At 48.2% G+C, this 19,585-nt stretch overlaps 3 protein-coding genes across 3 annotated transcripts in view; 2 read left to right on the top strand and 1 right to left on the bottom strand.

The window, feature by feature from the left end:
• The window catches only part of LOC138029907 (glycogenin-1-like), a 33,472-nt gene extending 17,648 nt beyond the window's left edge, over positions 1-15,824 (top strand). Inside the window, exons 5-6 of the mRNA XM_068877757.1 lie at positions 14,811-14,937; positions 15,450-15,824. Of these exons, the coding sequence (XP_068733858.1) occupies positions 14,811-14,937; positions 15,450-15,627 (305 nt within the window). The 3' untranslated portion in view covers positions 15,628-15,824. The remainder of the gene's footprint in view (positions 1-14,810; positions 14,938-15,449) is intronic.
• On the top strand, positions 1,385-2,017 carry LOC138029533 (uncharacterized). The gene has a single exon (XM_068877242.1). It carries the CDS (start codon positions 1,385-1,387, stop codon positions 2,015-2,017), a length of 633 nt encoding a protein of 210 aa, XP_068733343.1.
• Positions 15,825-18,597: 2,773 nt separating the features above from the next.
• LOC138028273 (calsequestrin-1-like) overlaps positions 18,598-19,585 on the bottom strand; it is a 15,771-nt gene continuing 14,783 nt past the window's right edge. Inside the window, exon 13 of the mRNA XM_068875746.1 lies at positions 18,598-19,577. Coding sequence (XP_068731847.1) covers positions 19,407-19,577 — 171 coding nt within the window. The 3' untranslated portion in view covers positions 18,598-19,406. The remainder of the gene's footprint in view (positions 19,578-19,585) is intronic.

Genomic DNA, 19,585 nt, shown 5'->3' on the forward strand with positions numbered 1-19,585 from the left:
CAACACCCCGGACTTTTTTCTGTTTGGGACCAAGACCAGTGGGACCGGGGTCAAAAGATACGTCACGTTGGGTGCAGGGGATATCAAAGTCACCTTTCATCTATGTCGCGTCAACCTGAATGTCAGTGTGGGTAACGAACTGATGGCCAAGATCGATGTCCGAGGTCAAATGGCAAATTATCCTATGGTCAAAAGTCAAATCCGAACCTTTTCGTTCGATGGCAAGACCACGTTGTGGACCGAAGACCAATTGTTCACAGGCCGTCTTCCCGACCGTTTGGTCGTCGGACTGCTGGATAGCAAAGCGTTTAATGGGGATTTGGAATATTACCCGTATGCCTTCCAAGATTTTGGAGTGAAGAGTATTCGTCAAATGGTGGGCGGAGAAGAATATCCCTACCCGACCTTGGAATTGAATGGCACCGATACGCGGAAAGACTGGTTGGGCTACCAACGTGTCTTGGAAGCCAGCGGTTCCCTGACGAATCATCGCCCTCACCTGATTCAGCCAGGAGATTGGGGTTACGGCAAGAATTGTACCTTGTTCATGTTTAATAATGTACCCAGCGGGAATGCCGATTCACCGTATCATCGAAATCCCAAACAAAAAGGCAAGCTGCGTCTGGAAATCCGATTTAATGCCGCTCCCGACAAGAACATCACCATTTTGGTGTTTGGCGAATTCGAAGACAGCTTCCAGGCCGGTGCCAACGGAGCCGTCCTGTATCAAAAGTACGAGTGAAGATGGAATTTGTACCCTTGAGTGACGTGACCTTACGCGCCTTGGCCTTGGACGATCCGGTCCTGAAACGCGTCTTTCACGGCGTCCATCCCTCCGACGGACTCCCGTCGCGTCCACCCCGTACGACACGGGCCGCTTACATTGTCAATACGGATCCACGAGGGGAACCGGGTCAACATTGGTTGGGACTTTGGACGGAACAGAATCGGTGCGAAGTCATGGACAGTTACGGGCTCCCGATGACGACTTACCGTGCACCTGATTTGGAACGATGGCTCGAAGACGAATGGAATGTCGTGCAATGGAACGATCGGACCCTTCAAGCTTTGAACAGTACCGCTTGCGGTCATTATGCTTTGATGTTTTTGAAAGAGAGGGTTCGGGGACGTACCATGCCCGAGTTTGTGCAAACCTTTTCTCCCCATGATTTTGTAGCCAACGACCGAAGGGTGGGTCGACAAGTACGTCGTCAAATCGTCCAAGAGGTCAATACGTTACCCTGCCTTCAAAGTTGTACACCGCATGAACCGATTCTTCTACATTGATGAATAAAAAAAAAAATGTTACTTTCATCCCATGTCGTGTCTTTGTTTTATGTAAGGGTATAAAAAAGATAAGGTGCAGTTCGATCGCCGAGGAAGGATGATACGACAACCCAGTAGTACGATGATCGTCGGTCCCTCGGGGAGTGGCAAAACGCAATTGACCGAAGCCCTCTTGACGGAAGGCGATGTCTTTGAAGGAGGACGGACCAAACCGTGTCATTACTGTTATGCCGTATGGCAACCACGTTTCGAACGGATGAAAGGTCGTGGGATCCGATTTCACGAAGGGATCCCTGACATTTCGGATCTTCGACAATGGTTTGGAAAAAGTCAAGGCGGGATCCTGGTCTTGGACGATCTCATGGACGAAGGTGGCAACGACAAACGCGTGTTGGACCTATTCACCCGAGAATCGCATCATCGGAACATTACGGTGTTGTATTTGTGTCAAGATTTATTTCCACCCGGCAAGTATGCCAAGACCATCTCCAGGAATGCCCACTATCTCTTCGTGTTCAAGAATCCTAGAGATCAAACGGGATTTCGAGCCTTGACGTTACAAGCCTTTCCCGATCGATGGCGTGACGTGCTTCGTCTCTTCGAAACGTGTACGCAACGCCCGTACGGGTATATAATGATGGACCTTCATCCCGCTTCAGACGATCGGTACCGACTGTTCAGTTGTGTGACACCCTCGGATGGTCCGACCCAAGTGTGGAAACGTGAATGAGTAGTCCAGGATCCCCGTTTGCCCATTGGGATCCCTCTGACTATCGACGTGCCTTGACAGAGTACCGACGACAAACTCCTTCCACACCTTCCAGTCCCGGATCGCCGTTTGACCAGTTTCAATTTGAACGCGACCCTTCCGAGTATCAAAGGGAATTGCAAACGTACCGTCAACAGCAACAACGACGGAGAGCTAAAGAACGCGCGGCTCGTCGACGTCGAAGACAAGGAGGACGGGCTTTGGCTTTGAGTGAACGGCTCGAGACCGCTCGACACATTCCTCTAGGAACCCGATCGTTTTCTGAACCCAGGATGACGTCTGCCCCAGCCGGTGTAGGGAGCAGGACACCGCGTACGTCCCCGGCTGGTGTGGGGAACACCATTCCCAACATGACTCCCAGAAACAGTCCGGCCGGAGTCGGAACACGAACCCCCAATAGTACGATTCAAGAGTTTTTGGAAACGTTGGATCAAGGTCGTGTGCCGACACCCGAACCCAATGCCTTATTGACCGAACTGGGTCTTGGGTCGGGAGGACTAGAGTCCGATGGGTTTTTAGCCCAACGACAACTCATGATGCGTTCTCTCTTGGACGGGAGCATCCCCGTGGCTCAAAGAACCCAGATCCAAAGAGATTACCTGATCTCCGACCAAGATTTACAAGATTTTGCTGCCAGTGGTCCTTCCAACGCAGCTCCTCGTCCCACGACCGGAGGCAAACGCCCGCGTCGACGCCCTCTCCCAGCAGGTTCTCCTGCAGGTTCCCGTCGTCGAGGTAGCGGTGGTGGCGGCGGCGGTGGAGGCGGTGGCGGCGGAGGAGGCGGTGGTGGCGGAGGAGGCGGCGGTGGCGGAGGAGGCGGTGGCGGAGGAGGCGGCTCTCCTGGCAGAGGAGGCTCTCCTGGTGGAGGAGGTTCTCCTGGAGGGAGTGGCCGTGGAGGTCGACGACGTTTGAATCAGGATGGACTTCGTCGTCAAATGGATTTGTTATCTCAAGACGCCCGTCAACGAACGGATGGACGTCGTATCCGGAACATTACCCATACCAACACCGTGACCACAGTCTACGAAGATGGTGGCACGCCCACGGTCCGACGCACCTCTTCCCGACTCAGTAACCCATAAAAGGACATGCGCAACGCCACGATGTCAATCATGCCCAAGACCAAACGGCGACGACGGCGACGACCCCCACAACGTGGACGCGGTCTCCTGGCGGTCCTAGGCAAGGCCGCGGCTGCCGGGTACACGTTAGGAAAAGACAAGAGGTATAAAAGGATGGGTGCCAAAGGCGTCACCGGTCACTATGAAGCACCCAAGTATAATTATGGCATGATGAAACGGATTCTCCAACGAAAACCTTGGGCGCGAAAAATGGTGATGGATCGAATGATGCGTGGGGATCCACGTCCTTTGAGGGGGCTATAAAAGGATAGTCCACATCATTCCATATGTCTACCATGGCACGTCAACGTGGTGGTAGTCTTTGGTGGGGCCCGAGACGGATACATCAACGTCGACGTATGATGGCACCCGTATGGATGCAACGAGGCGGTAACCTGGTGATGATCCCAGTGTCACAGCCCCAACGAAAAGGACGTCGTCGCCGCCGTCGACGAAAACGACGCTCACTTCGTGTATAAAAAGAAATTCGTCTCTTCCTCTGGATCGAAGATCATGTCGTGGCGTATCCAGCGACAACGTCCGTTCCTACGGAGTGTTTTGAAAGAAGCCGATCATCAAACACGTCGAGCACGACTTCAAGCTGCCAATGCCGATCAAATCAATGCCGTGAGTGAACTGGTGATGAATGCACTGCGAGGGAACATTCCCATCTCGTCCAAGACGGTAGGACGCCTTCGACCCTACGAAAAGGTCATGGAAGACATGGCCCGCCGTAAACATTCTATTAAAAAGCGACGTCAGATCATGATGAATCAAACGGGTCGAGGTCTGTGGCAAGGATTGAACACCGTCTGTGAACGGTGTCTATGTCCGCGATGAAAGCGTGTCGTCATCAGATTCCTGGTTGCGTTCGTGCCCAAACACCCTATCTGGGTTGGTTTCTACGAGATCTGACCCGATTGTCGGGAGAGGACCGTTTACGAAAACTCTACGATGCCGTGGATCAAAAGATCGAGGCCATCAGTCAACTGGCTCGAGAGATTGTCAAGGGGCGTCTGCCTTTGTCCAAGTACACCCTACTCAAGATCACCGAGACCCCACGAGATCGAAGAGTGTTACGGGCCATCAGTCGTTCGAGTTATACCATAAAAGCCCGACGAAGGATGATGCGCCGACATTTTCATCGAACTCGATTCTGGGTCGGATTGCATACGGCGTATCATCATTGTGTCAAGGAGCATCTACAACATGGACGATGGTTGGTGTGATAACACGTGGACGCAAGGGCCTCGTTCGTTCTGTGCCCTACAGGATCAGATACGGGGGCTTCGGCATCGTGTCCGCGAACAATGCGACATTGTCCGTCAATTGACCGATCAGTTGCAAGAACGCAATCAGAACTTGGAGCTTGCCGAACAAAAGATGGGGGTCTTGCAAGAACAAGTCTGCGAATTGAATCGACATTTGGAACGCGAACGCTACGAGAAACAGAACCTCTACTATAAAACCAAGGAGAGACGCGACGATCTCAATACTTCACGATGAGTGAAGTGGAGACCATTCCAGGATTTGAAAACAAAGTCTTGATCGATCCTCAACGACTGCGTCAACTCGAAGACGTGTACAAGGAACGTCTGACCGAAAACCTGCCTTTGGCCAAAGCCGCTCGTATCGCCGCCAAACAAGAAGCCGTTCTCATGTCGGATCAGATTCCTCCAGGGATCAAGAAGACCTTGGCCACCTCTCTGGCCGACCAAAAGAAACGGTGGACCAAAGCCGTACGACAACCTATTGGGTTCGGACCGGATGCCGACGACGAACGCGATGCCGAAGCCGATGCCTATGCGCAAGGACCCTTACACTCCATGTTGACGCAGTTGGTGAAGAAGAAGAAAAAGACAACACCCGAGACCACACCCTCGGCACCCCCTAAAGCTAAAAAACGACTTCGATTCATCACTCAACCCAAAGCAGCCCCACCCAAAAAGAAGTCGAAGAAAAAGTCACCCCCCAAGACACCGGTTCCCTCCGTCGATTGGGGACAGCTTCCGTTTCAAGGAGATCCCAGGATGATGGGGAGTAGTGTGGCCGACTACATGGAGACGACCGCTCAATCGGTCAAGAAGAAGATTCGTAAGAAGACAGGTCAACGCCGTCGTCCTACCGAAACAGATAAATTGCAACGCCCGCCCGGTTGGTTGGATTTCGATAAGAAACTCAAACGACGACTGGATGGCGAGGACTACTAAGAGACGGCGACGCCAGCGACGACGACGTCAGCGAGGTGGCAAATTTGACGTGCAGAAGGCTTTGTCCAAGACCGGGATCGAGTTTCATTGGCCTGGTTATCAGTACATGGGTCCTGGCACCAAATTGGCCAAACGACTCAAACGAGGGGATCCTGGCATCAATCGTTTGGACAAGATTGCCAAGACCCACGACATGGATTATGCCAAGGCCAGAAACTTACAGGACAAGTGGAAAGCCGACGACAAGATGATTCGGGCTATCAGTAACCTCCCAGGCAAAAAGAAGAAGACGGAGAAAGTGGTCAAGAAAATCATGCAAATGAAACGTAAACTCAAACTTTAATTTGACAAACATTTTTCAACGAAATTTACGATTGAATATTCTTGTCCGACGACACCAAGGACCGTAAATGTCAATAAAAGGTACAAAATAAAAGTGTCCCGTCTTCTGGTTCTTCTTGATCTGTTTTTCCGGGTGCCATAGGGGCTGTCTCCGATAACGCCAGGCTTCACGAAGGGCCTGTCCTGTTGCACAACAAATCAGACTACCAAACAGCATGACCGCTCTCAGGTGACGCCGTGCAGGGGGTAATTGGAACTGCAATGGAAATGAAAATGTCCATCAGATCCTCTTTTCATACGATAGTAACGAAGACGCCATATCTCTGCACATCTCCATGGCTTCCTCAACCAACTTTGGGTAGGACAACATTCATGTAACTGAGGCTGAAACTGGGTCTGGATCTGGAACGAAATAAAACGGATCAACAAGAACAGTAGGGAGGTCCCATACTGTGATAACGTCTTGTCCGTACCACCAAATGTCCTTCGGTATTCTGGTAAACAAAATGTCCCTCCTCGTTACGGACCATCACCTGACGACGCCATACAGGTGGATCCAAATAATAAAGGGCCACGCCTCGGTCCTCATCATCATACTCCTCCAAATCCTCATCGTAAGGATCCTCCAAACCCTCATCCTCCAAATCGTACTCATCGTACATCCTCATCCTTATCACACGTAAATAAAATGTTCCGATGCCTGTGATCGGGTCCGATCCTGTATAATTATAAAATCCGTATCGTGCCACGACCGCATCGATGATGGCCAGTTTCTGGACGATCGTATAACTTTCTCCATAACACTCTGCACAGTAACGATCGACATCCACGTACTCCTCGACATCCGGGGGAATGCTCAGCAGCTAAAACATAAACAAAGACACGCCTGTCAAACGTTCTTCCAGTAACATGAATCGAACCTCGGGCGTATAGGGTCGTCTCTCGTGCACATGAAAGCGACCACTCCACGTACAAAAACATCGGTCGGCACGGACCATAATCTACGAAAAATCCACAGTACATCGAGGTGTTAGTTCCCATAAGACACGCATCTGATAACGATCATCATTCCACACGAGGGTATAGGATCTCTCAACCGCAGACGATTTTTCCCTACGACGTTTGTAGGTCCCCTGACAATGTCGTGCATGCTCCTGTGGTGCTATGTTCGTTCGCTGGTCATTGAGTCGATCAAGACAATACATGCATGTGATGGGTCCATACGAACAACAAGGCGAATCCCAAAACGTGAACCCTTCCCCATTGGCGAACACCGTCATGAACTAAAAAAGAATCAATGAACGGCGCCATTAATTTGTTGTCGATTGATTTCGTCTTTGATATCTGTCCAGACTCGGAAATAAACAAGCTCTTGTTTGGAGGTACGAGGTCCCCTGTACGATCCAAAAGTAGGCAGACTGCACCAAGTCTAAACAGAAAAATGACATTCACGTTAATAGGAGAATCGACTATCGGCGACGACGACGACGACGGCGAATACGACCATGAGAACCGACCGCCCTCCATAACTCCGCTATAATGTCCAGTTCTTTTTCCGTCCAACCCCTCTCTAATGAAAAGCGAGTTGTACATCTAAGGATACACCAAGTCTAATGAAAAACAAAAAAACGTGATACAGGTCATCGACGTTTGTATACGGTAACGAGTCCATAAAACGGATCCCAAAAATCCACATCAATCCTCTTCCACAACTCCGCCGTAATGTCCATCTCTTTTTTCGTCCAACCCCGTTGGTACGAATAACGAGTAAACTGGTTCAAACGACACCACATCTAACGATAATAAAGAGAACGAAACGTTCGAATCAGTATCCCGTCCCAATAGAGACCCGTACCCCTAAGACGAAAGCAATAAGAAGTACACGATCCGTATCCATAAGAAGTACAACGTCCAGGCGGAACAAAGTCTGGAAAGATGGACGGAAACCATGATCCCTGTCAAGGAAACATGACGGCACGGTTACCATAATAAGGAGATTCAAGAAAAGTATAGGCAGATACGCGACCACCCGAATGACAACGACGACGTCCGTAGGAGACTTCCAACCCATCGCATCGACAACGAACGAGACACCCGTAACACAAGCAACCAAAATGGTTAAGGTCCAATCGTTTCAAACAGTGAATGCACGTGGCGGCAGTCTCCGTACAACGTTGAGGACACACCCACTTGATCCAAGTCCATTGATCCCCTGACCTCGGTGGATAACCTCCACGAGTCCTATGTTCCTGCACCACCATCTATTAACAAAAAGAACCTATCTTAGAATCTCATTCAAATAACGTCGTCTCCATCGAAGCTGCTTCATCGTTCTCGGAGGACGTGCCCGTCGCCACATCCAACAACCATTCCTCCATACCCATCTCGATAGACTTTCATCCCCGAACGTATCCTCAAATTGACAAATCACCTACGAAAAGAAAAAAACGACCTATCTTAAAATCTCCCTCAAATAACACCGCCTCCATCGACGCTGCTCCTCCGTTCTCAGGGGTCGTCTCCGTCGCCACACCCAACGATCCTCTCTCCACACCCATCTCGAGATCGTCTCATCTAATGTTTGTTCCAATTGACAAATCACCTACAATAAAGCAAAAGACTAGGTCCAACTATACCCCTGACACAAATAACACCAGTCCCCCAAATCATGACGACACGGTGGAAACCCATAACCCACGTCACAGGTACAAATCAAACATCCCGGACGACGGTAAGACGCACAAGACACCGCACAATGACAGTCCCACGTTCTACACGTCAATTCCACGTAACTGCAACGACATTCCCATTCGACCCAATGATGGTCCGCCTCCGACCTAGTGACCACCATGACCTACAACAAAACAACGACAATGAGGGGATCGAAACGGCATACACAAAAGACCTCTCCGGTAGACGGGCCATCGACACCAACGACACACGACCATCCCTTCTGGACGACGATTGTATATGCCCGTACAATAACGATACCCCGGACAACCCAACATGCCCAAAAGACAAGTCCGACATTTCATGAGTCGACTTCCCGCAGGATTACCCCCAGGGGCAAACCGTCGGCACGGTCCGCATTCAAAGACGATAGTCGATTCTCCTACGTACGTCGCCGTCATCTAAAAGACATCAAATAAAATAAACGAATCTATCAGATCCGCTTCGATTTCCACCCAATACAAATACCCGGTACGTACCGTGCCATGTTGAGCGCAACGTGGTAGACGGAGTAACTCTTCGTGAATGGGGTTCCAACGTTCCCTCCGGTCCTTCTCCTCCTCTCGATCTCGAACCTTCAATACATGCTGACGTACTTCAGGAGGCAACAGGTCCCAATACGAAGCCTCGTTTCGGGTCGCCGGAGTCTTCTTGGTAATCCGGCCTTCTTTTCGCCAACGACCATTCTCTTGCTTGACCCACACCTCTTCCTCATACTCTGGGTCTTGCTCCACCTCCATAGTACGTCTGGCGACTGCCATCTCCAGCGCACGTCTCTTGGGTTCGGATGCCATGACTTTTTCTGAGACTCCTCACTCGATCGAACTACTTAACAGGAATCGTTCCACCAATCCCCGTGCTCCTAAGGGGTCACATGATTCTCTGGGGGATACCCCCCCATCCCCCCAGGAGACCTATCTCGCTCCGGATTGGTCCATCTAGGGTACACGTCAAGGTCTTTCAAGGTGACTCTTTTCTCTATAAAAGACACACCGTCTTTTTTCAAACAAAAAAACATCTCATCATGGAAAGTGATAGTGATAGTGACTTGGCTGAAGCACTCGACGCGTTTGAACAAATTGGAGGTGCTGCTCCAGGACGTTTCGTCTTTGAAAGACTCCCTGTGGTCGAACGGCGTAGTGTCCGTCTCGGTGTTCGTGAACGCGTCTTTCAACTTCGCCCTCGACAGATCGGAGCGTTCATTCCTCGACAACGTCTCACCGATGCCCTCGTACAAGGTCTTCGTAGCGCTCTAGATGACTTAATCAACGATCAAGACATTCCCGATGGCGATCGCATTTACATTGCTCTATCCTCCAATCGTATTGCCAATGCCTACAACGGATGGGGTCTACGGGCCGGAGAATGGCGCGCTCAAGGTCCACGCGTGGATGCCTTACTCGGGAATCTTTCCCACATGCTCAACTCGAACGAACAATTTGAAATGGACGATTCCTTCACCCTCGCCTTCGTTCACGTACGTGGGGCTCCCACCGGTTCCGGTTACAAAAGAAAACATTTACCAGGGCATCAAGCGTCGACGCGTCTCAGAGAATTCAAGCGCTGTGTCTTACGCGTTCCACAGGATGATCAACATCTATGCTGTCCACGCGCCATCGTTCTGGCTCGAGGGGTCCATCAACATCGAGACGATCCCCCACGCCGTCGACAATGGACTCGCTGTCGCGGTAACCATCGTCGCATCACACGAGCGGCTCAAACACTTCTAGAGGAAGTCGGTCTTCCTCCTCAACCCTGTGGTCCTGAACAACTTCAACAACTCGTCACCGCTCCCAGTCTTCAAGACTACACCCTCGTGGTCGTAGATGCCAACCGCGCTTATGCTTGCTTTGCTTACGGTCGTGGGGACACGTTGTTAGGACTCTTACACGAGGACGGTCATTACGACGCCTTGTCTTCCTTACCCGGATTCTTCGGCCGAGATTACTTTTGCAGCCAGTGTTTCCAAGCCTACCATCATCTAGGTCAGCATGCCTGTCGCAACAACCAAGCCAATCATTGCGGCGCCTGCCTGCAAAACGGATGTCCTGATCATACCGAGGCCTATCGACAGTACCGCTCGGCTCAGACCCCCTGTATTCTCTGTGGACGTTCTTTCTACGGAGATACGTGTCTCCAAACCCATCGGTCCAAGACCCACGCCGGTAAACCCGCGGACGCTGAACATCCTTCCGTCTGTGCCACCCGTCGTCAGTGTAAAGAATGTCATCACACGTTACGTGGTGTCAAAGAGATCCGAACTCATCGGTGCGGGTATCGGAAATGTTCGTGCTGCAAGAACGACGTCGACGTCCATGCCCATCGATGTTTCTTACAAGTCGAAAAGACTCCCGCCGAAGAACGACGTTTGACACGACAGCGACTTTCGTTCCAAAGGATCCTGAGTCAAGGACTGGCGCCTCTCTTAGAAAACGACGCCGCCGGACTGCACGCTTTTCTGGCGGGCGATAACGAGGACGACGACGACGACGATGATGAGGAACCACCCTTGCACGTTTTCTTTGACATTGAGAGCATGCAAGTCGAGGGACGTCACGTGCCCAATCTCGTGGTGGCCGAGACAGAAGACGACGACGATCCTCCCGTCTCGTTCCAAGGAGACGACTGTCTCTTTCACTTTCTGGAATGGTTAGAAACCCTCACCGAAAACGGAACGCGACCCCTAACAGTCATCGCTCATAATTTCAAAGGGTATGACAGTTATCCCGTCATCGACGAACTCCACCGGCAAAAAAGAGACCTGGACCAAATCCGAAACGGTGGGAAAGTCCTCCAACTCACCTACCCTCACGAAGACACGACCATACGATTCATCGATTCGCTCTCCTTCTTCCAGATGCCGCTGAGCGATTTCCCCAAGACGTTCGGGCTCACCGAACTCAAGAAAGGATACTTTCCGCATTTGTTCAACACCCCCGAACATCAGACGTATGTAGGCCGACTTCCCGACAAAGCCTTCTACATGCCCGACGGCATGTCCGTCAAGAAACGTCGCGAGTTCGATACCTGGTACGACGACCAAGCGGCACGAGAGGTCGTCTTTGATTTCCAAGCCGAACTTTTAGCCTACTGCGAATCGGACGTGAAACTCTTGAAACAAGGATGTCTCACGTTCATGCGGGATTTTCAAGCACGTGCTGAATTCAATCCCTTTGAACAAATGACAGTGGCTTCTGCCTGTAATCGCTACTTGCGCATGCACTGTATGGAAGAAGAGACCATTGCTTCCGAACCTCTGCTAGGATGGCGAGGCCGTATCAATCATTCCCAGGCCTCCATGGAATGGTTGACGTGGTGCGAACACCATCTACGACAACGAGCCTACCTGGCCCTCTGGCCGGAAGAACACGAGAACCACGAAGCCCTAGCTCGTGCCTACGGACAGTACGACGCCTATCATCCCTTGCATCGCCAACGTATCCAGCATGCTCGGAACGAAGGCGAGTACCGCCTTCCTGGTACCCGATACACGGTCGACGGATACGATGCCGATACCAAGACTGTTTACGAATTCTGCGGGTGCTTCTGGCACGGATGTCGGACTTGTCATCCTCAACGCACCGACGTGCATCCGACCTTACTCGATCGCACCATGGACGAGGTCCGTGCTCTCGTCGACAAGAAACGCACGTTCCTCATCAACCGTGGGTACCAAGTCGTGACCATGTGGGAATGTACCTGGAACGCCCTCAAACAAACCAACCAGGACATCATGGACTTTCTAGCTCGTCAACACCTCCAAGCCCCCCTGGAACCACGCGACGCTTTTTACGGAGGTCGGACCAATGCCGTACGTCTCTACGCTCACGTCGACGAGGAGAAAGAGGAAGAAATCCGATACGACGATTACACGTCCTTGTATCCTTGGGTCAACAAGTACGGCACCTATCCCTTGGGACATCCCACGTTCCTCTACGAACCCAACACCACCGATCTGTCGCCTTACTTTGGTTTGGCCAAATGTACCGTCCTTCCACCCCAACGTCTCTACCATCCCGTATTGCCTTACCGCAGTCACGACAAACTCACGTTTCCCTTATGTCGTACTTGCGTCGAAGAGAACATTTCCAAACCTCTTTTGGAAAAGACGCATGCCTGTCATCACACGGACGAAGAACGTGTCCTCGTCGGTACCTGGTGCACCCCCGAACTCGACATGGCTGTGCAGAAAGGTTACGTCATCCAACACGTCCACGAAGTATGGCATTTCGATCAGCAACGCACGGGACTCTTCCAATCCTACGTGGACACGTGGCTCCAAATCAAAGAAGAAGCCAGCGGTTGGCCCGAAGGATGTACCACCCCGGATCAGAAACAAGCCCACATCGATGCCTACTATGCTCGGGAAGGTATTCGTCTCGATCCCACCAAGATCGAAAAGAACCCTGGACTCCGAGCCCTGGCTAAGATGATGCTCAACTCCATGTGGGGCAAGTTCGGGCAACGGATCAACAAGACTCAGGTCCGAGAATTCACCGAACCTCAATCGTTCATCGAGTTCCTCGACAGCGATCAACACGATGTCCGTTACGTGAGTTCCTTGACCGAAGACCGGGTCGAAGTCCATTACAAACTCCAAACGCACGATGTCCTGCCTTCACCCAACCTCAACATCTTCATAGCCGCCTTCACGACCTGTCATGCCCGACTCCGTCTCTATCGAGCCCTCGATCATCTCGGGGAACGCGTGCTCTACTTCGACACCGACTCGGTCATCTATCTCCATCGTCCTGGCGACCCACCCTTGGACCCTCCACGAGGCGCCTACCTTGGCGACTTCAAGGATGAACTGGATGCGGGCGATCACATTGTGGAATTCTGCTCGGGCGGTCCTAAGAACTACGGTTACAAGACCAAGAACGGACACGTTGAATGCAAGGTCCGCGGTTTCTCCCTCAACGTCGAAGGGATGACTCAATTGAATTACGAGGTCTTGCGTCAAAACACTCTGGATGAATTGCATCGTCCTCTAGACCGACCGCGTACCACCCGTGTCACGCAATCTCACACCATCCAAAGAAATGTCAAGACCTACACCTTAGAAACCCAACCTTCTCACAAAGACTACCGGCTCGTCTACTCCAAACGGGTCCTGGATCCTACCACGGCCCAGACCTACCCTTACGGTTACGAACGGTTCACCGAAGAAGATCTGGATCTCGCTCAAATTTTAGCAGACCTATTTAGGGACGAGTAGACACCAGGTCTCCTCACACGTTCCCGTTTGTACATTAAGTTTGTTTGTTTGATTAAACCGTTCATGATTCGAGAAAAAACAAATCACTAGTTTGTCTTGATGTTCCCCCCGGATCTTGGTCCACATTCCAAACATACTTTCTGTTGGACTCCCCCGGTTATGACGTCACATGGACTTTGACCCCACCGTCTCAACCAATCCTGTTCACGTGTGCACGTGATAATGGCGGACCTAAAAATATCCACCAATCAGAAGCCGATGCATCTCATTAAAATTTGCTCTCGACCAATCAGAACGCTCCATTCAAAAGTGGCTCGTATTCCCCTATAATACTACTACCATGTTTAGTAGAAAGCAGCCACATGATAAAAAATGTTATTGACTGAGTTTAGGTCGGGCAGAACGGCAAAATATTTGTCCCTCCGTAAGCCATGACTTCGGGTACATTCATATTATTTTTGTCCTCCCATTCAAATCTTATAATCCAAATGGGATTTGCACGACAATAGCGCTGATATATTTTAGCATAAGAAAAGCAAAACCTTGGGGATTCTGGTAGTTGTGGTGTGTCTTACTTGGTTATACCAGTCATTTATTCAGTGAATATTTACATTAAATTTTCGAACTTTGCCTTTTTCATCTAAGTTTCCAATCTTGACCCCTGAGCTCTTCTCTTGACTGAGGGAAAGAAGAGCTCTGGGGAACCCTGTACAAGGTATCTTCTCATTGGTTTTTGTGAAGAACAATCAAAAGCGTCCCTAATTGGCGCATTCACGTTAACACGAGGAGTGAGCAGGTTGTGTAAGGCTCAAATAGCCAATTTTTGGCTGTAAGAGCCCTACGGCGCATGTTCTCCTACACAGAGTTTTCCCAGAGCCTTGGGTTGATCTGAGGCTCTGGTGACGAGAATGCTAAGTTTCTTACCCCAGCCACTCCCCGCTGCCGGCGTCTGCGTGGCACGAGGCAATCATGCGGCAGCCAGAGATGAAATTTAAGCTTTCTCTTCGTTGAGAGGGGATTTTTGTAGACGTCTGTGTTCAAAAGTAGTCATGAACGGCACGAGGGGTAGCGAATAGTTTCAATGCATGCTACAAACTTTCTTATTGCCTTATACGTAATATTTATTTTTCTAGGTACTGATCAAGGGTTGGTAAACGACGTCTATGGCGAGAAGTGGCGCAATATTCCAAACAGGCGTCTTCCTTACACTTACAACATGGCGTACTCAGCATTTAGGCTTTATCGAAGCGCTCATGATAGGTATAATCACAGTACGCCCGAGAAGGGTTTCTTAATATAACGTCCAAGAATGCACCAATCTTTATTCAATCAATCATTCCTTTAACCACAATTCCAAAACTTGGAATGAACCTGCCGAGTGGAAGGAAGAGTGGGGGGGGGGGGGGGCGGCTTTTGTTGTTTGCTAGTCCCAATCTCACTGTTGCACTGAGTACTTAACAGTCTAACGCTGGGGCAGGGAAGGAGACTCGCCACAAGAATTTTGTAACTTCTTCTTTCACCGGTGCAAAACGATCATGTAGATAAGGTGCTTAAGACAGGAACGCCTTGTTCGTGACTAAGAGTTTTGAAGCAAGCAACCGTGGACCGTGATCTTCCCGTCGGTGTACGTTGGATCAGTGGCTTGATCTGATCGGCGTAAATACAAGTTGAGAAACTAAATATTTTAAGCAAGAGCCGATACACCGTAGATTTGATTTTAGTGGTGTACAAGATTCGTGGCTGAGATTCATCTCAATTGTTTCTTATTTTAGGTATAAAGATGACATTCGAGTTGTTCACTTTCTCGGTACACTCGAGAAAAAACCCTGGCAGTACACTTTGAACGAAACGACTAACGAATTAGAGCCCTTTGCTGACATTTATGTAAAGAAATGGTGGACAATTTACCTCAACTTTGTGGAACGAAAAACAAAAAAGATTACATTTTGATGCAATTGTAGAAGACTACAAGCGTTACAGCCTTGGCAAGAACAAAAAGACCATGATCAGTAGGTTAGATAGGTTTTTGAAATTTTGCACTTGTTTTGATTGTACTGTTACCCTTCACGTTTAGGAGAGAAATCTCTCGCTACCTTCTCTGCAAAGTGATTGGTCAAGAAAAAAGCAATTGTGACTTGCTAGCACCCACCGGGAGGGGGGGGGGGGGGGAGGGGGTGCTAGCACGCGTTTTCCTGTTTTCATATGGCCACGTTATGATTGGCTCATTTGAGTTCTTTCGTTTCTTGTGACTGGCCAAGAGTAGTTACTCTTGTTTTGGTTTCACTGTACTCAATATTATTGATAATCGCTTTTAGGCAATCGAAATGCAGCAATTATCCCGACAAATTAAAAAATCAAAATAAAAAAAAGGCAGAGATGAAGGCAAAGTAAGGCGAGAGATTTGTGTATGCTCCTAGGGCTGGCACCAAGGATGTACAAATAAAAACGGTTTGGTAAAGCGAAAGTTTTTTAAAAGTGGTGTTAACAATATGGGACGCTTCCCTATGGATACCTGTAGAATAATTATTTTAAGAATTCTCGAACTGGCTTTCCATTTTGGTATTTATTTTTTTGTAAAATGTAGGATTTAGGATTTAGTAATTATTAATGAGGACTATTAATGTAAATGCGATGGATGCGATGCAGTCCAAGTGATATTTATGTCAAAATCCGAGTGGTATTGTAAAATGCAACGGCTCTGCTTAAAATTCACTTGTCTCCAGCAATGATAAGACGCACGCCATTTACGCCAGACATCACATCGCACGTTGTCAACTTTCTCGTAACGTTATTTGAACTTTACTCTACGCATCTTTCTGTCAATTGAAGCAGAAAAATAATTTTAGATTTCCGTTACTAGGAACCACTTTAGTTCACTGAAGGTATTTTTGTTGTCTGTGGTAAAGTATGGAGGGGATGGAGGTGGATTAAACCTTCGATACAATTGTCCATTTTTCAAGTTTGCAAATGTTCTTAAAATTGATCATACATACATACATACATACTTTATTTGTTAAAGCAGGTCGGTAGTGGCAGCTAACGTTATTACCACCTCCTAAAATTAATTTGATATCTTCTCCTGTTGTTTTTTCAGGCTGTTAGAAATAACTGTGTGTGAACTGAAATTCTGCGTAGTATGTGTTAGTCGTTTTGAGCTAAAAACACTTAAACTACCAAAACGATGATCCGGTTAATTCTATTTTAGGAATTGGCCCTCGGGACACTTCACTGTTTGTGACACGTACATCTCATTATAGCATTCAATTCTAGGCATACCCAGAATGGGTTGAGTGAGTAATAAGGCAAAATATAATTGAAATCTGAAACCTCGGCGCCTTTAATGCTTTCTTGGGTGGGTTATGTTTGGTTTCTTGTTTTTGCAAGAGAGGATAAGGTAAGATAACGGAACCCCGAGCCCCATTATAGTATTTTAAAATCTCGTTTTACTTTCGAAAAGCTATTTTAAGTTCTCGTTCCCAATGCTGCGCATATGTAAAATTTCATTACGTCATTACAATTGGCCAATCAGGGCCCGGTTGTTCAAAAGCCGCTTAACGCTAATCGCGGATTAAAATGAAACCAAGGAGTTTATTTCTGTACTCCCAAATGCTGTTCAACGCTGATATTCGGCAAAAATTAACATTAGAGGAAGTCAATCTTGAAAAACAAAAATAAGCAAAAGAAACTTTCACAAAAAAGTTGAAAAAATGAAACCAAAGTTCACGCTAATCCTGGGTACGTTAACCGGCTTTCGAACTACCGGGCCCAGGTTCCTCTCTAAAAATAGCTGCGTAGCAAAAGTTAGATTTTGAATAACCATCATTATTAAATTCTCAACCTCGGATAATGCATTTCGCGTGCTCTGATTGGTTCACTCAATCTCGGTTATTAGCTCATATACCTTAGTTTGACCTAATATGGTCAATGGTTGCGTTACGAGTTGCTAAACTACATTTTTTTCGCCGGAAAGCGAAATCTCTCTCTGAATAAAGCCAAAAAAAAAAAAAAAATTGGTGGAAAGTTTGGATCAATTCCGACGTTTGGAAGTACGCGAAAAGGCAAGAAATGTTTTTGTGATGAGCCTACGTCTGTCTGGCCACAAGGTATTATCAGAAACCCATAAGGGTTGAAACGTGTAACGCGCGTTCACAGCTTCCGAATATTCAGTGCGAACTGATTGGTTGAATGTTTCAGTGCGAAGTACCATATTTGGAAACCCCTCGCTCTTGTTGTTCCAAATATGGTACTTAGCAAATCGAATATTCAGAAGCTTGTTTCCCAGCACACAAGGGGCCGTTACACGTTTCAACCCTTATGGGTTTCTGGTATTATACAACATCGCATCTTCATCAAGTTTTTTCAATTTCGCTCGAATTTTCTCGCTTTTTTCATTCGTACTTCGCACTTCTAAATTTTTGGAGTTTAAGGAATTTAATAAAACAATTATTCCATTCACGCTCGAGACTGGTTATAGCCAACGAGGCGCGTAGTGCCGAGTTGGTTATTTAGCGTCTCAAATCCAACGCACGCTCAAGGAATAATTCCCCTCCCTTACGTCATCCTTTCTTGGTTTCTGCCATTGTGAAAAGCTCCATTACCACGTATCGTAGTCGCAAGGTCCAAACGTTTCCAGCTTTTTTTTTTTCTTTTCCGCTAGCGATCTTTCGAAAACGATATTGTTACGTTTGTAATTAGAACAAACACAATGGTGTGGCTGTATTTGTGAAACGTTTTTACAGACCTCGCCGTTCAAAAATTTGAACGCCAAAATCGGGGACGAATTTTTAGCCGGTACTGCCGAAAATTCAACCGGCGCGCTGTGAACACCTCTTTTGCATGCAAAGGCGTGGTTACTCAGCTATAGGAACACTTTGGATTGTGTAAAATAGCGCTCTGCGCATGAACAGATGGTAAAACCACTGACAAAGTTTAAACTTTAATCAGGTTCGTCAGTTCCGCGTGAACAGAGCGAAAATGTAGCACGATTTCCCCCCGAAACCAGACGTTTCTAGCTTATCACAAGTCTTGCATGTGAAATTATGAAATTACTACCCATGGGATTGAGAATGAAGAACTCGAGTTCGTCTAAAGATAGCTTGATCTGTGAAATGCCGTTCCACAGACCTGGTATTGGACTTGTGGGTCACTGGTTCTGGGCTCCTCATATATGTTATTATAAGAGTGCATCTCTTCCGAATCGGCTATCAATTTTAAAAATGTCGAAATTTGAAGTTCATTTTCCCAATATTTGTCCTTCATCAAAACGGACTTAACATGTTTATTTAACATTTGATTGTAGCTTAGTGCGAGAACACACGACGAAAAATCTCTTAACTTACCGAAAAATATAATACTATCTTCTCTCAAATTAACGACATTGTCAAAATAACGAACTAACTATCCTCAACTCAACGGCTCGGAAAAATTGCCACAAATAACTGCGGGGACACGTGACTTAAGTATCACCCGCCAGGTTCGTGCCATTCAGACCCAAACTTCCAGCTCGATCTTTACCGCAAGAGGAAGCCCTGCGTTCTACTCTCCTGGCTTTTTGAACATTTCTCAGTATTTATATCGAGAATTAAGGTCAAAGTTCAGTCCTCGAAGAAGCATCCCAGTCACACTCGTCAATGCCAGTTCAACTTCTATGGCAAGATATAATAATGTTCCTTAAGTAATAATCTGACTTTACAACACTTCTTCTGGATGTGCAAAAGTTCCTGCTACGGTCAGAGTTCCTCTTTCCTGTTCATCTCTTCGGTCTTTTCTCCTTGTGTGCTTTTCGTGGATTTTACTGGTTCCTTTAGTTCAACTTTTCCAGCCAGAATATCTTCCACCCATTGTTGCAGATGGCGAAGTTTGGTCTCCTTGCCTTTCCTCTCAAACCAGGAACTTTTGCCCTGGGGAT

This window comes from Montipora capricornis, chromosome 13, assembly GCF_036669925.1.
Source record: "Montipora capricornis isolate CH-2021 chromosome 13, ASM3666992v2, whole genome shotgun sequence".
NCBI classification, from domain to species: Eukaryota; Metazoa; Cnidaria; class Anthozoa; order Scleractinia; family Acroporidae; genus Montipora; species Montipora capricornis.